Here is a 19099-nt window from a genome sequence, read left to right as displayed (position 1 = left end):
CAAAAAAAAAAAATGTCTACACGCAAATCAAATTAAATGTTTATGAGCGTTTGATATTTTTACAACATTTGATATTAACTTGATTTCTCTTGTAACGATTTTCTTATTTTGTTGTAATAAAAAAAGGAATTATTGTAGATACTTGAAAATTTCACTGAATGTTTATATTAGCATTTTCTATATACGATAAAATTTTGAAAATAATTTGACTTTTTTTTAGCTGTTTACGGACATTGTCAGTTTTCAATTTTGAAGTTAAACTTCTTTACACAGGGTAGTGAGAAATTAAGTTAATGTCGCAAACATAATCAAAAATATTAAAAACATAATTTAAGCACAATTATGGTGCTCGATGGTGCTAAATTTAAAACAAAATAGTGATACATAATTATATAACTTTAGAATAAATTTTGTATAAGTAAGGTAAAGTCTTTTAAAATTATGGAAATAACATGTTTTTTCTTTATTTATAACTTTAAGTTTTTTAACGTTCTTTTTATCAAATTTGATACCACCAAGCACCACCAAGCACCACAAAACACTATAGTGGTGATAAATTGATGTTGCATATCAAATCATATTTTAATTTTGAACCCAATGTACCTAATAGTAATTTTAATTATAAGCCTTGAAAGCTTGAAAAAAATATTATTGTTTAACGAGATATAAAGCTGTAATAAGTACTTAGGTACCTATATGATTATCTCAAATATGAGACTTACCTTTATTTCTACCCTGTATGTAATATGAGTATATGCCTATATGACCTATTAAAAATTATAAAATTATAAGCTAATTTCTCGGAGAACACTGCACGAGAAAGTAATGTTGCAAAGTGTGTTCCGAAAATGTTCGTTTTATTGTTAGATGTTTAATTTTAAAATATGTGATCATCATCTCAACTATGAAAATACTGAACTTAACTAACTTATTTAATTATTTAGATTACGTAATTGTATTGGTAAATATATATATATATATACTTAATTAATTTTAATGTAGGTACCTAGGTAATGTTTTTTTTCCTATTTGAATTGCTAACTGCAGAATGTGGGATTGTTCTCGTATTTATTATCCACGCATGGCATGTTTTATTAGATATTTCACAACTTGATTAATACATTATAATATTATTGTAGTTTAATATTGTAATATTTTTTATAGGAAAATAACATAAAAATATTGCTTGGATAATAAGAAAAGGTTTTAAATGTCAATAAATAGTAGGTACCTACTCAAATGTATATTTATTTTGTATTTTTTTTGTTATTTTATAGAATACATAATTTTAAATTTTAATTGTAAGTGTATTATGTCTGTTCAATATTGGAACAGAAACTGTAGTAAGAAAAATTTTTAAAATGTTGAAGTAATTACTAAATAATATGTATTCTATAAAGCAAGTATATTTGATTTAAATTTATTTAGTTTCTTCAAACATCAAATTTAAAATATCCAATGTAAATGTTTTCTTTTAAATCAATTTTAAAACTTTTCCTATATACAAGACGGAGCTTTTTACCTATTATAATATAAAGCAGTGTTTTATCTTAAATTCCATGGAAAAACTACTATTAAGCATAAATATGAATATTGAATTATAAAAAGCATTTTAGATAAAACACCTTGGAGGTTGCCAACATCAAGCGGAGCGAGCAGGGAGTTTTTATTATATTAATTTAAATTTTTTCTTCAACTATAAACAAAATTGCTGTGCATTTTAAATGTGTTATCATTGTAATCCTATACAGTAAATAAATATTTAAATTTATATTACTGGCTGCTAAATGAATAATAGATAATGTGGATGAAATAAAAATACAAATAGCAAGAAATTTAATAACTAGAAAATATGGTTGTTTTTTATTATTTTTATTAGCTGCTACATAAGCAACATAAGCATATTATGAGACATTGGAATTTCTAATTATATACATCACATTGTACTCATATAGATACATAATATTTTATATTATATAGCATAAATAATGTTATCATAAATATTTTCAATTAAATTATAGGTATAATAATATTGCGTACGTGTACATAATATTATAATAATGTTATAGGTACATTACAAATTTTCGATATCACATTATCGCTTGTTACGACTTTTTTTACACTAACTATTATTTAATATCAACGGGTATTTAAACTTATTTAAAAGAATTAATAAGATAATATTATAAATATAATATATAATATACGATTTTGAATGGTGTGACGAGTACCTAATTCTAATGTGTACAATGTATATGTAACCTATCTACACATAATAACCTACTATACATGTACCTACTATAATACTATTTCTATACTGCATCGAGTTACAGCTACATTTAATAAAAATAACTTAAGCGTAGAATACCGATATTACTACATGCTAAAATCCTATTTAGTTGTAAAATCAGTTAATATATTTGTATGAAATACTATGTATATATTTATAAATCGCCGTTAGACGCTTCGATTCGAACAATCATAATAATAATAATAATTATTATTATTATCGATCGGTGCCGTTAAGAGATTTAACACGCGCGGACATAAATCGCGGGGACGTGTTTAGGTAATTTTTTTGGCGGTGAGAATAATATCATAGTCCTGACCGTCCCTGAGTCGCTACCGCAGGACTACCGCGGTCATCCTGTTCCTCCGAGCAGCACTGCTGGCCAATGTAATCGCCGTCGTTGGGACACGCGTACGTGGACACGAGTTGGCGGAGGCCCAGGCCGCGGTTAACCACGTGTGGTACCGTCTTTTCAACCATGCTGCCAACAAAAATAACAACACTATTATAACCATACCGTTGAGTCATCATATAAGACAAGGAGTGTGTTTAGACGTAATCGGGAAGCACCGACATTAATCGAAGGACCTGCGTAACTTTTAATTATTTTTTAAGTTTTTACTTTTGAGAACATACGTTTGTGATTTGATACTCCATAACATAACATTATTTGGAGTATTTTAATTTATAAAATTCAAATGTTGCACAAGTAGTTAATTAGTTATATCTTTTAAGTACTTATTTATAGTTTGTATGATAAGGGTACCTCTGTGACCAAAATTCGATTTTAATCGGAGTATTCCAAAATATTTTCTTCTATAGAATTCATCATACTTTAAAACGTACCGTTATCAAAAGGTAAAATAACTTAAACATTTATAAGTGATAACGATAAAAAAAATGCTCAGAAATACAATTTTATTCCAAAAACGTTAATATTTTTTTAAATAATGATAAAAGTGTATTTTGACAATAGGATTACCCGTCATAATAATGTTGGTAAGTACATGCATTTTTTTTTTAAATGATGTTTGTAACCAAGTGGGTCTTAGGACCTGTATTACAATAGTTGAACTCCGGTTAAACCACCGAATTCGGCCGGTAAAATCAGTGGTTCAACCGTAACCGAGGTTTAAACTATGATTGTAAAACGGGCCCTTAGTGTCTTACAACATTCGAGATTATGAGACATAATAATATGAATATTTGATTATAACACAGTTTCCGGGGTACATACCTGATGCAACCGGGAATCGGGCACACCGTCAAGCACAGCGTGCAACCCGTGCACGAGTCAGGTTGGACGTGAACGGCATGTGATTTCGGATCCATAGTAATCGCCTGGTAACCGGAATCATTGCAAGCCATGTAGCACTTTCCGCAGTTGATGCACGAGTCCTATATATAAAACGTTTACACGATGAGCCATACAGTGAAGCTCACACAAATGTCCATCGTCGACTAGAAATCGTGTGACGATAGAATACTTGAAATGAACCGCATATATAAGGACATGGAAATTCGGTCGGCCCGCAAGCACATTTTTACCTCGGACGCACACAACCGACCAAATACGCATATCAACCCAACGAGAAAAGTCTACTATATTTCCGATAACGAATCGGTGAAGTTAACCTCCCCCCACATCTTGTCCAAATTACACCGGGAAAATCGTAAATTTATAGGCTCGATATTTGTAAATAATATTGTTGGTTGGTCTAGGGAATTCGTAAATTTATCTGCAGAGTTGTGAGAGGGTTAATGTAGAGTTAACTACTCCATGTTAAGTTTGTTTCAGGTACAACTTAACTTCGATAAACATACGAATTCCGAAAAACAACACAAAATTATTCACAAATTAAGTGTAACAACTTATAATTCTTCCGGTGTAACTTGGGACAAAATGGGAGGGGGAGGGAAACTTCATACGCGTACTGACCTCGTTCACCAGAGCCACGACCTGTGCTCGACGGTCGAGCGATTTGTATGCGCCGACGGCTTTCAGCGCGCGGCCCACGGCCAGTTCCACCGGTGTCGACACCGTGGCTGGAACCAGTCCGTCATTGGTCCCTTTCGGTGCCGAAACCGTTATCACTGGCTTCCGATCCACTCCGTTCGACTTTTTTCCCTGGATCGCGTCGACCATGTCGGCTGCCGCACCAGACGCCTGTTCGCAACGTTTGTTCTTCAAGTACGGTCCGAACATCGGTTTACCACCGTTTTTATCGGCCACCACCGCCGTCGTCGATACGATATCATAGTCGTCGGACAGGTCGATCGAGTCCTTGACCAGCGCGGCCGTGGGGCGACGCTGTTCTACCTGCTGTTCTTCACCACCACGGCCGGTCATGTATAACAACGCCTTTAGTCCGGTGATATAGTCCTGGACGATCGTGAAGTCCTGATTCTGGACAGCGCTGCACACCTGTGATAAATAAAACTATGTACCCTGCGAGGACACGATCGGACATCCGGGTGTATACCAAAATAGCAAAAGTGCATATAAAAGTAGCGAAGTAATAGTCGCAAAGGTAAAAAATAGCACAAACTGAAGCTAAAGTAATAATAACGAAATCCAAGGTAAGAAAAAAAAGTCTAATTTTCATATAAAAATAGACGTCATTATTTATACCTGTCATAACTTCAAAATTCCCAATGTTACTATTACTTAATAAATTATGCATACTTATTATTAGCGGTGAATATTTCGCCTTTTTTAATTTATCTCCTGGCAATTTACTCTGGATTTCACTATTATAACTTTTGCTATTACAGTTTTTAATCTATTTTACTTTGTGATTATTGTTTCACCATTGTAGTTTCGCTATTATGGACGGATACCGTCCCAACTATGACCATGGTATACCTGCACGACTTTGGCGCCACAGTACAGGTATTGGAGCGTGGCCGCGGCGCTGTCCACACCACCCGTGGCCATTATTTGGACAGGTGGTCCTCCGTCACCACCGGCCGTCGCGTCTGGCCCCAGGGCCCGGGACAACGCTGAAACGGCCCGCAATCCCATCGGCCGGACCGCCGTGCCTGACATTCCGCCGTACGTGGTTCTTGGTGTTTCCGCAGTGGTTCTGCCAACTCCCGGCCACGGTCGACCGCCGTTACCGGTTACGTCCAACGGGCCGAGGGCTGATACCGTATTGACCGCGGTCACCCCGTCGGCTCCACCGAGTCGCACAGCTGCTCGAGCCACGGCAACCACGTCCGTAACATTGGGCGTGATCTTCACAAACACTGGAACGGCCGTTGGCGTCCCACCGTCACTGGCCGGTCGCACCGCCACCCGCTTGACCCATCGCGAAATGTTTTCCACCAACACCGGATCCTACGCGGGACATACGAAGTAACCGATTCAATAACATTTGTTAAAATGCAAATTTAGATACAGTAGTCGCCGCTTAAAGTAATTGTTTTGTTACCTATTTGACAAAACCGATAACATAATCCAACTGATAACACTAAGCGTTTATAAATTTTAGGAGGTGCTGTAATGCCGTAAACTATTTTAAATTGTAAAATGTAATTGGAAACATTCAAATATTATGTGTATTATTATAATAATGTCTTGTCATGCATATTACAATATACTGATTCAATACCTGTCCGCACGCCAGACCCATTCCGGATTCGCCCATGCCATGAGGACAGCTTAGGTTCAGCTCCAGCGCATCAGCACCTGCATCGCACGCCAACCTCGCAAGCGATGTCCAATCGTTCTCGATATACGCACACATTATGCTGGCAATTAGAATCTGCAATGATGCCATTTTGTGCTTCATTGATATTGTCATAATCGTACATGGTGATTTTAAATAAAAAACATACATGCTCACTCCCATTTTTTTCATTTAATAAAATTAATTCATTCAATTATTGACTTTTGGAATCTTTAAGTAACTAATAACTACTTAACTATTTAATTTGCTTAGATTGTTTTATACCGTTCATGGAATGTCTTATGTGCAGCGACATAAAGCTCTAATTTTAAAATGAGAATCGAATTTTTTTACTTTAAATTACTAAGCAAAAATTTTTTTTGAAAATATTGATTGACATTTGGCATCAACTTGTCTATAATATAAATCAAAACCCGTACGAGTACTTTCAGAGTTATTACGATTTAAATACAAAGAATATACGAGTAAGTCCTGATAGAAGGTTTTACATAAATATAAAATATGTTTAATATTGAATTTAGTTTTTATTATACTCTGGCAATTTTTACAGATACTACTATAATTTTCAAATCAACACAGATCCTCACATAGATCCTCCACAGATATATCTTTTAAACTCTTATATAAACCAAGGTCTTCAAAAGAGTCATCTGCTAAACAATGCACAGGAAAAATGTGCGTTTCTCATTTGAAAGAAACAAGTTGGCACGCCAAAGGGCACTCGTTCAATGGTATAACAAATCTAATAACTTATTTGAAAATATGATTCTTAAATATACTTAAAAAATCTAAAAATCGGAATTTCAATAAATTCATTATCAAAGGAAATAGGCCAGTGATCAAGATTGGTAAATCACCGTGAACCCATATTTTACTCACGTGCTGCGGGAAATCACGCTTCAGTTCCCGAATGGAGCGCAACCAGTATGCGGCTGTCTTTTCCGAAATCAATTCAATGTTCAAAAAAGCGTTTCTAGCCACGTCTGAGTCTCCGGCACCGAGAGTACCTGGTCCTATACCACTGGCAGCCGAACCAACTCCCACACCGTGCCCACCCAGTCCTACGATACGTGGTGACACGTTCGTTACCAAGTCCTTGTCCAGTCCGAACGTTTTGGTGACTGCAAACGCCCAACCAGCTTGGAATGCTCGGCGGATCATCGCAGCGCTCGTCGTGGGCGGTGCTGAGGCCAGTCCGAACGGATTCATGAACCGCAGTCCACACATCCGGACAGATAAGTCCACGTCATCGATTGCTGTTCGGAATCCTGGCAGCATTGGCCGCGAAACGGATGGTTGGTGATTTTGGTTACGATAGCCGTATAACTCCTGCTCAAAAAAACCGACCATGGGACATTTTTGCACAAATAATGTCCGTCACACGGAGGGTTAGTCATTGGTTAAATAAGTATAGGTGATACAATCGTGTGGCGATCTAAACCATCACTACGTAGATACTGCAGTAGTGTACAACAAAAAAAGACTATTAAAATGCATTTTTGACAAAACTTTTAGTTATTATTACATTAAAGTTGTATCTAATCAATCTGTGGGTCTCCCAAGTAGTAATAAAAAAAACTTCTTTTTAACCGAGTTAAGCTAATATTTTTCTTCAAAAATTAAACTTTAAGAGCTAAATATATTATTTGTTAACCAACTACCTATAGTATAATAACTTATAGCTTATATACGTAATATAACGTAACTATAACATTATTAGCGCGTTGGCATAGCTAAATTAAGTTGATTGTTTTCATTAGCTTATTGTATACCTCTGATATCAAAAAATAATAAAATATAAGTAATATATAAAAAAATACATACAAATATAATAAAAAATTAAAATGTATTAATTATTATTTATGATCTAAGAAATCAAATTGTTTTAGATTTTCAATTTTATGTAATTATACCAATTTACTTTATTCCTTAACAAATACTGAACTAATTGAATCGATTATTATGTGTCCACCTGTTTTGTTTTAATAGATAATGACAGGTAAATTGATATCAAGGCCGTTTTATAAATATCCCAATATTATTATAGATAGGTTCGTAGGTAAATATAAAAATATCGTGGATAAGACCGGTTCGCAAATAGTTTCCCTGTTTAATTTTTTGAAACTAATCTAACATAGTAATAACCGACTTAAATGTTACATAAAGATTCTATGACGTATCCATTATAGAAGCAATATGTTTACCTGCAGATACTGGTGTATGTGATACGCCGCCGTTTTCCCGTCGTTAGCCGACTCTACCGTGGTCTGTGACGGATCTGCTGCAGATCCTGTTGCGCAAGAAGCGTCGCCACCGCACCACACCGGTGGAGGGGCACGTGGTTCCTGTTTTTCGTTAGCCACTTTGTTATCATTGTCCGTCCACCACTCACAGCGGCCGGTTTGAGCGTCGACGCACACACGTCCGGTGCGTCCGTCTACCTTTGCGTATGGCGCCAGCGCTGCCGCCACTGAATGAAGCAACAAAAATACAACCGTATAATGAACTCGGTTGATCATTTTCACTAGCTAATTAATTTTAGTATCTACACCAACCCCAACCTCTCGCGTTGATATATTTAGGATTTCGTTCAAGGTGGGGGAGGTCTTTATCCATTTCTAAATGTTGAGAGAGGCTGTCCCATCACTTCCCTCCCAATTTCCTTAAATTATAGTTACTTCTTAACATCAAGAATCCGATTGCGAGAAACTAACCTTCTTTCGGTAACCGTGAGCCGAACGCCGAGACAACGCAGTCGGCGCGCAACACGAACAGGTCGTCGGCTGAGTGGTCTTCGTCGTCGGTGGAGCCCTGCAGTGGTTCCAGGTCATCCACATCTGTTCGGCGGAACTGCACGGCTCTGATCCGATCCACACCGCCACCTGGAAGTTTGCGGAACAAGAACCGGACCGGCTGCGAGTGGGGAACTAGCTCACAACGCTCACGCATAGCTCCTTCCAGTTCTTCCGGGACGGCGCGCACGTCGGGCGTGCCACGCCGGAAGACGACGCGGACGCGACGGGCGCCGCACCTGAGCGCGACCGTCGCGCAGTCCATGGCTGTGTCACCGGCGCCTAGCACAAGTACGGTTTTTCCCCGAAAATCTGGGGGCAGGGGTGTAGTGGCAGTTTTCGACCCACAGCCACCGTCACCGGTACTTCCGCCACAACCACCGCCACCACATCCTCCTTGGTTGTCGGGCAACCGCTTGGAGTACCTCGAGGCCTGACGCAATAGCCATTTGGAAGTGTACACGCCCAGATGTTGGGTAGTGGCCGTCGTACTGCTGACGTCGACGTCACGGAAGAGATCGGCTGGAAGTTGAGGCTCCGGTAGGCCGATGGCCACGAACACGGCCTGTGCGCCATCCGGCCCGTCTAATATGTCCTAGATAAAGTGAAATTTTATATGCGTAAACCGCCGTTTAAAGAACATTGATAACGTCCGATTACCGTTTTAACCATAATACAGTCAAACCTCTTTATAACAGAATCATCTGATACCAACTGATTTTTTCGTTATAATAAGAGATCCTGTTTTTGGGAGACTAAAATATGCGGGATATTGGTTATGAAGAACTGTTGTTATTTTCGTTGTAAGATGATTTTTATCTTTGAGGGTTCCGTTATAAAGTGATTTTACTGTATAAGAATAATGTATAGGTACGCACTTTTAGCGTAATGTCACCGGGTTTACTGTCCTCGGCGGAGGAAGAAAATAGTCGACGACCGTACTCCAGGCGGACGCCACCTCGACCGTGCTCGACCATCTGGTCGATTTCCCAACGGACCGCCTTCCACGGTAACCGGTACTCTGGTATCTCAGAGGCACTGCATACACAGAAAACATGACAAGACAAGACATTCAGTGATATTACCATGACAAAAATAACACACACAATACAGCGTGAATTGTAAGCATGGAACGCGCAAGACACAAAAAAGCTATATAACCCCTTATCAAGCGGCGTCCGATATTATTTCGTTTTCAATGTTATTATACTGGTATTACTGTATTATTGATACACATTAGATGCATAAATATTGATCTACCTATCACTAAGAATTGTATTACCTAATGCTTATAATAATATAAATACAATGAGTATTATAGCTAACGGAATCAAAATGGCAGCATTTTATAGTTAGATATTTTTTAATGCATGAATAATTATAATAATAATTGAATAATGCGATAATTATATGTTCCTTGTATTATTATTTTTTTATAGTTCAGTGAATATGATAATATTATATTGTTATTATATTGTAAATGTCGCATGGAATATTGTCACAACGTAAAATGGTTAAAAATATGAATGTATATTTTTTGCAATTTCGAATATTGCTTATGATTTCTTTTTTTTTTTAATCCGTGTATTTTTAGTGCATAGTTTTAGATTTTTATGCATAAAAATGCATATTTCTAAGCATATTTCAATGCATATTTTGCTAGTTTTAGAATTGGTTTTACAATGGTGCTTATTTTTTTATATATATATCCTGTATATACAAAATTTCTACCAGAAGGAGTGCTTCGATTTCAACATATAGTACCTTATATTTTAGAAAATTGAACCAAGATGGTACTTTAAACAGGTCATTTTTCGATTTTCTCAATAGTTATTTAATGTTACAGGAAAAACCAACGTAAAATTACGAAAAAACGATAAAAATGGGATTTTAATTTCTAACGCTTTGTCTATCACCATAGAAACGAATAAAAAATTATAATATTATAATATTAATTTAACTTACATGATAAAATAAATAATAACAATATAAAATATTCAGACTGACAAACCATCTCCGCTCAGAATCGTTTTTCTTATTCAATGATATAATATCATTGAATTCAAGTCTAATACAATCCATTATACAATGACCCACTTGTAATCTACTGTACCTACAGCAGAGCGACATCCACTTACCTGATTTTTACTTTTTAGAACTTAATAGTACATTATTTAAGAATTTTTCAGTGCATGCACTTACGAGCTCTGCAATCCTAATAGTTACATTATATTTTTAACACAATCAATAAATATTAAAAAATATATAGGTAGTCACTTTGTTTTTAAGCGTACCTATATAGTTTCAAACTTTAACGAAATTCATCATATTCAAAAATATTATGTCAATTATTTTTCCATGAGCCGTATAAATGTATAATTATGATATTATTATAATGTTAGAAATAACAGTAATAATGTGTGTAATACATGAGTACGTTACATGAACTGTGGTTATGAGTTATGATTGTATAGACATTTTAAGAAATCGCGGAAAAGTGAATCGTATCTATATCGTATCGTTTCTAGGGAAAGGCATACTTTTGGTGGAAATGCGTATGCAGACTATCTATAATATGAACTTACCTAAGACCACCGGCATACGCACCCGATTCGTAAACCGTTACGCGCCGGTACCCAAGCCGGTTCAGGTACGTGGCGCACGTCAATCCCGCTGGACCTGCACCAACCACTGCTATGGGTGCCAATCTACTCTGGCCACGGGCCTTCAGCTGTCCATCTTCTCGTTCCTCGTCGTCATCGCCGTCGCTGTCCGACGATACAGCAGAAGGAGGCACTGCCATGTCCATGAACACCTGCACGTGCACATAGTTATATACACTGTAAATCTAGGTTCTCATTAAACCGTGTAGTGTAACGCTGAATAGATGAATAGTACCTATATTTAACTTGTATAGGTAACGTGGTACTAACATTTTATTACATAAGTATTTATGTATTATTACATACGATTTTGGCTCTTTAATATACGATGAGTGCGATATACTATTAAAGTTTACAATATAAATATGACTTACGATTTTCTTACTTAAATTCAATAAAATACACTAAAGATTAAAATTAAAGTGTTCACGTTAGCTTTCGACATCACCTGTTGTAGAGGGGCTAAATAATTCGTGGTGGTATGTAGGACGCATAAGTGGATTGATACGAACGCCGAGTTATTTTAGAACATATCAGCGACACTAGGGCAGACGACTCAATTTTACGACTTTGAAATCCGACAAAAAATCTAATAATACCCCAGTCCACTCACGCCCAGTCAAAGAAGGTAGGCCGATCATATTAGAAACTTAGGAATATTAATGTGACACTCTATATCTGAACCATAAGTACCAATCATGATATTTTTCGTCAATAAAGCTGGGTTCCCACTATATAATATCGCGGTTTCGTGTAAAGTTGAATATATTCTTACTTGTAGGTAAAAAAAAGTTGGTAACCAGTTACATTTACATGTTTACTTTCATATTAAATATAAGGAACGCGACACGGTGTAGTGGGAATCCAGCTTTAATGACGTGTTACCAGTGTTATGTTACCAGCCACGTATACCTCTTGAATAAACAGAACGGGACACGACACAGCGATTGAGTAGACGTCTTTATTATTGTAGCTACAGAAGCCGACTGAGAGACGATACCAAATCGTAAATTTGGGCAGTAGATTAACGGTATGGAAAATACAACACTTACCTCCAGACAAAATTGCTGCAGTCCACCAATGTTGATAGGTCCACCGTCTGAGCCGGCCAGATTGCAGGAACCGGCGCACAGCTCACTCGTAGGGCACACCATACCGCAAGACAAGCCCACCGGGTTGTCTGACAGGATCGTCTTGGCAGCTCCATAATAGTTCTGTGGAAATTGAATGTAATTTTAAATAATAATATAATAATTGGCTGTCGTATTTAATATAATATAATTCCTGTGTAATCGATGATAATCATTTTTGCGTGATTGTCCGATGCTAGATGAGTTGAATAATTTGTATTTTTCTGACTCATTAAGCAGGTAAATGAATAAAAAAAAGCCTCTAAGTCCAGATTAAATGTGGTGGTTGACTAGAGTGACATTAAAAATTCCAGAATAATTGACGTACCTAATAATAAAAACTAAAAACCGTATTATTACAAATACGTAAATATACGTACTTACCGATACCAATAATATGGTGGGAAACTTTTAGGGCACGTACATATTATATATATAAAGCACCATATAGCTATATATTAGCATTACACAATGCTCTTTACATACAGTCATCGGTTTTTGGTTTGTTATATTTGGTCTACCATAGTTCCATCTACATTTTACATCTATATATTTGTTATTTCTATTGATCTTTACATTTAAATTATGTATTGTAATTAGTATTTCAAATAGTGTTATTTCATGAAATATCTAGGTATTTTATACACTTACCAAATCGATACAGTAAATCATATAATTTATAATTCGCATTGCTTGTTCAGACGTTAAGTTACATATGTACCTACATATTTTAAAGTCGTTAAGGTGAAATTAGATTTAATTATATTTCAGCTGTTGTTTAGTTTGTGTAATTTTCTTTGTCGATATAACAAGTACGAAACTATACGAAACTTTGCGACGGTCGACGATGAAATTAATTACCTATTTTACTTATCTAATAAAAAATAATAATAATAACAATGATATACACCTCACACAGCCAGAGGAATCTTTTTTTAATGTTCTGTAATGAATTTACTATTAAAGATAAAGTTCTGAAAATCTTTACTCCACTTCTCCTCACTAATGTGAATCTAACAAGACCCCAAACAACGAACTCCGGTTTCGGAGATCTATCTCACTAAATGAAAATGAAAATGATTTTTGTGGGGCTGATCACACCGACATTTTCCTGGATTCAAATTGTTATACCGCTTGGGTATGATATCAGTTAATAAATTTCTAAAAATTAAAAATCAAGAAATTTTACATACCTACCGATTCGTGACTTATCCAGCGTTTTTTCTTTAAATATCAATACAATTTATTAGTTGGGTCAAAAAGCTTGAACATTTAATAACAAGGTTCCTTCCACATTTTTATAATATTAGTTTAAAAATCTTAAAAATACATATGTAAAATTCTTTTCTATAAGCATTCAAAGTTAAATTTCGACAAAATGTATCATACTGAAAATTTACAAATTATTTTGCAGTTAAATAATTATAAAATGTTCAATTTTTATAGCTATGAATTAAAAACTTAAAACAAGGTTCCACGTAAAGTTCTTACTATAACCAAAAATTCTAAAAAAATATATAAATATAGTTTTTTTTTTTTTTATAGTTATTTGATGTTCAACTTTGGGCGTAATTAGATACTTAAACTTCTAACTTCTAACACTTCTTATATACCTATACAAATAATATTAATTCAACTTACCGGCTACCGTATTATAATAAAAATAATATAAACTATCCTTGGCTGACAAACCGTCTTCACTCAGAATCGTTTTTCGTGTACAATGATAGTGTATCATTTAATTCAAATTTAACACCATCCATTACAGTGACCCACTTGTAACCTACTGTACAGTAGTGCGACACCCACGACCCACTTACCCGCTTTTTATATTGCTGCGTAAGAACCACTTAAGAGTAACCTTGCATAGTTGCATTCCATTTTCGAGCTTTTTAACCGAAAAAAAACTGTCATCAACATTACCTGGTTAGCGATACTCGTGATAAACGATTTGACATCGATGGATGTTGGACATGACAGCTGGCATGGCGCATGTGCGCATTTGAGGCAACGGCGTGCCTCGCGAACAGCCGCCTTCTCGCCGCCACGCAACGTGCTGGGCTTGATGTCCGTCCACCACTTGTTCCACAGGCCGCTAGAACATCCTTCCACGACGCCCGCGGTATCCTGCACATATTGTACACAAACAAAATATAAAGACGATAATTTATGGGCCAATAATTAAGATGGTTACAATAATAATATAGTTCCTAGTTACTACTCATATTATATATTATATACTATACCTACTCTATGTATAATATTATAAGTTATAACACCCTAACAAAGCCGGAAACAAAATTTTTTACTTTCGATTCTATTAAAATTGTGTAAAAATTGTCAAAACAGATAATCGATATGTTTTGGTGACAACAATAGTCACAACATTTTATCAGTATATAAAACTAATTTAAATCCGGTGTAATGATATTCAATGTCTTTTGAAGTTATCGATTGAATATCGTAGTGACGAAATTCAGAGGTTTATAATAACATGATACATACTACATAAATACATGCCTGTATATTTAGGATGTGAGTGGAGACTTCTCATTGGCCATTATTTTTTATAAATAAATCGAATTTGTAAATAAATATTTTGTATTTAATTTATACCACTCTGTAGTCTGTATGCGTATACACTGACTACTGGCATACAGTTATTGTGAATACATTTTACTGTCTCCGTCTTACAAACATAGGTACCTACAACATTTGCGTTTAACAGTTTCAATTTTGTTTTCAGTTATAATACTAGGGTGAATTGACCTATTATCAATCTTAAAGGTATGAATGGTATCCGTTTTACGATATTTTTATAAGTGAGTTATGATTATATATGTATACCTACAGCTATGTAAAATATCACAATTCAAAAATGCTCATATATCTCGTTTTAAAATAATTAATATACCAAACAAAAACCTGTTTTAAAAAAAACAGATAATATTTTTATCTTTAAACTTCATAATAATACATCAATTCGCTTTTATACTAATAAACGTAAAATACCTACACTATTGGAACTATTGATCATAAATTTACCAAGTTATGTAAGTTTGTATAACTGTTATTATAACTGTTATTATGTTTGTTTAATTGTGCTATAACAGAGACATCACGTCTGCATGCTAGTGCGACGCATCCTCTAAATAATAATGCTATAATAGGCCTATAGGTATAAATGTATAATTGATCTATAAGTATTTTCACTATATTATAATTGTTGTAGTATTATCTAATATATTATATATATTCTGAATATGTATAGCTACACTGCCTGCAATATTGCCATCCTACTCACTGCCATACATTTCAAAGATTAAATTACATTTTTAGAATACCTAGCTTGGAAGTTGAATCCAACTAATAACAAATATTATGTTATCATTCCACCACGGAACGCGTATCATCACGTATTTATCTCATATTACAGGCCTAGGCAGTATATATTATTATCTTTGAAAAAAAAAATGTAATTTATTATTAGTTCGTCCATAGGACGATAACAAAAACGATATGGTAATTAAATGTTTCACCAAGTTATACAAGTCAAACCGTATAATCATAGACATATTAAATATTAATATTATATTACCTATATCCTTTACCTTTTTTTGTCGTGCAAATTTTCTAAATAAAGACCTGTATACATCACATATTATATTTATTTAATGTTACGTTTTTACTGGTTTCCGTTTTAAAACAACCATAAACGTTCAATAGTATAGGTATAAGGTGTGAAGTGTACACACCTCGGAATACGAAGAATTGCGCTTGTAGTGATGGCGATCCATGACCGTTGCCGCGGACGGCTTGACTATCGCCCGGGCCCGGGCCAGTCCGGATCCGGCGGCAGCCATCAATCCAACTCCTTTTCCTCCTGCCGCCGTACCAGAATCGTTGGCCACAGTGGTTGTCCATTGGCAGTTGGCCAACGGTCTAGGGTTCAACCGGAGGAGCTCCTGTGAAAAAAAAACCAAAATTAACACACCTCCATAATAATAGAATAAAGTAGCCAGTAGACTAATAATATGTACGTATAGAGGGCATCGGTATCGTTGCATTATAGTTGGTGGAAAACTCACCCGATTCTAAATTCTTACTTTCACGATTTTAAAAATTAGGTAGTTAACTCTCCAGGGTCAACATTATGTTTACTTGAAGGAAATGTATTTTTATTATTTACTATAATTTATATAGGTTAGGATAACCTGACTTTTTTTAAATGTGTATGATGTAGGTATATTTATAATATAATACAAATTAAATGTATATACTATATATAGAATATAGATACAATTAAAATATACAAATTTATTACATACTTGCAAGTTGCATATAGAGTTTACATGTACCTTCCAGGTATCTAGTAATGTAGTACTGAAGGGTGACCAGTCAAAATATCTTTATAACATAAATCTCTTTGAACAAACTATTTTTAGCAGCTAATAGTAGCTATTGTAATTAGTTATTACATAAGTTCCACAAAAAATGTCAATTTGCAAGCTAAAATAGTTAAATCTATGAGATTTTTTGCAGTATATCACATGAATGTAATGTTATAATATAATAAAATATGCTTTTCACTACGAAATTTGGTATAATGTGGTGTCGCGCTCAGTGTCTATTTTAGATTCCCTTTTACTATGATGTTTTCATTATTTTTTGTCTTTCACAGTTCTCTGGTATAGAAACAATGCTATCAGTTTACAGTTTGAAGATCAAATTAAAAATCTATGTTACTCCTCGAGATACGATTTTCTCAATTCATCATTTATCAGTAAGATCTAACGAAATTTACATGTTAAATAAAATAGATTATGATGCGCAACTTAAATTTATACATAGATACACGGAAGCCGAATTGCAGGCGCCAAACCAGTTGATTTCTATCGCCAGACAGTCGACAGCTGATCATCACGATGAGCTTAATATCAGAACTATCTATTAGTGGTTTTACACTTCAAAACGGTCACATTTTTCGAGTCAAATATTATATGAATTTTTTTCGTTGTCCTTATCCTATATAATTTGGGTATTTGCGACGTTTTTTAATGCGCTATTTTGTTGATATATTTAGAATTTCTAGTATCTTTTTTACTTGAGCTTTTTCATTAATCGTGTAAATTTTATACCTAAACCAAGTTAATCTGTGCAGATCTTGTGGTCACTCGGAAATACGTTGGCTATACTATTATAATTTGCAGGTATGCCTATACACATAAGTAGTTTAGTCTGACTACGGCATAAAGTTTTGAACAAATGGAATCGGAAGAGACGGATAAGTGTAAACGACAACATTAAATATAAGCCATACAATGTAAAAAAGTCGGGCACTGACCGGGTGGTACGGATACAGACCGGACATGTGTGAATTGACCTTATATGTACACTCATACTTCTAAAAGTTTGTTTTTTTTCGCGCGGCCGAATCTCCGCTTTTTATAATATTATCATTAAACATCATCGAAACTCGCTTACCTCGATGTCAGGCGGATCGACGCTGCAGCGTCCGCCGTACGGCCCGTTGGGCTCGGCCCGTCCGTAACCGACCGTAGTTGTGGTCGCCATCGGTCAGTGACCACCGCTGCCGCTAGGATAAAACGTACTTCCGGCAGCGATGACAGTTTCAAGTTATACCGCGATGTTTATAATATTATTATTGTTTTTTCGCCATTCGTCGTGTGCGACGGGTGATGTGCAACGGACGTCGGAAAAACCAGGAATCTCCTGCAGACGGACTTGTATGTGGGTGGGTGGGTGGTGGTCGACAGTTTTTTATTAAAAAAAATATAATATTGTATTGTTGTTTGCGATTACGGGAGTAAAATGTCAGCGGTGAACGGTTAGCGCGCGCGACAGCAAAGTATTACAAAACAATGTTATGATGTTATAGTTATAATACGTTACGACGTCCGTATACGTGGTTGATCAGTACTGCAGTTGTATATTATAAGACCAGCTGCGGCCCGACGACTTTAATAATAATAATAATAATGGTAGTAGTACTATTAGTAGAGATAAGCGTATGCAAACGCAATAACGCATTAACACATCACGGGCACGACGTTATTGCGACACGCTTCGGCATCGGCGGGAGCACATGTCGGCCTCGCCGCGCTTCCACTTACTCGCAGAGCCCCACCCGGCACCCACACACCGCGCACGCTAGCCGCCGCCGACCGTACTATACACACCCGGTCAGCCGACTCTGCCCGACACACGACAGCCGCCGCCGCCGCGTTGTTTGTATTATTGTTTATTCCGCGGCGATGACCTCTTTTCGTCGCCGTTGGCTGCGCAATAAACGGCACTGTCGTCCGCAATCGCTGTAATAATATTATAATTATTGTTATTGTAATATCTACAATCTGCTCAATTAACTGGCGGATGCCGTCGTTGTGTCGACGACGCGGCGGTTATCACAATGCATTAATAATACGAAATAGCACTGCGGCGAATCACGCGTAGATGTCTATACGTACCATGTTACGCGTGGATTAGGTTACGTGAATAAAACGACAAAAGG

The 19099-nt window shown here is 35.8% G+C and overlaps 1 protein-coding gene across 1 annotated transcript; it reads right to left on the bottom strand.

Annotated features, from left to right (window-relative positions):
- Nucleotides 1-1851: 1851 nt before the first annotated feature.
- Nucleotides 1852-18653, bottom strand: LOC100163680 (dihydropyrimidine dehydrogenase [NADP(+)]). The gene is made up of 14 exons (XM_001944814.5): nucleotides 18052-18653; nucleotides 16323-16532; nucleotides 14491-14694; nucleotides 12490-12651; nucleotides 11360-11589; nucleotides 9653-9812; nucleotides 8697-9369; nucleotides 8187-8452; nucleotides 6862-7311; nucleotides 5905-6057; nucleotides 5157-5630; nucleotides 4230-4715; nucleotides 3528-3688; nucleotides 1852-2771 (listed from the first exon to the last, which is right to left on the bottom strand). The coding sequence occupies exons 1-14, from the start codon at nucleotides 18139-18141 to the stop codon at nucleotides 2597-2599; spliced, it is 3894 nt and encodes a 1297-aa protein (XP_001944849.2). The 5' UTR covers nucleotides 18142-18653; the 3' UTR covers nucleotides 1852-2596.
- Between the last annotated feature and the right edge of the window lie 446 nt (nucleotides 18654-19099).

Source organism: Acyrthosiphon pisum, chromosome X (genome assembly GCF_005508785.2).
Source record: "Acyrthosiphon pisum isolate AL4f chromosome X, pea_aphid_22Mar2018_4r6ur, whole genome shotgun sequence".
Lineage (NCBI taxonomy): Eukaryota > Metazoa > Arthropoda > Insecta > Hemiptera > Aphididae > Acyrthosiphon > Acyrthosiphon pisum.
This window is presented reverse-complemented; position numbering and strand designations above follow the sequence as displayed.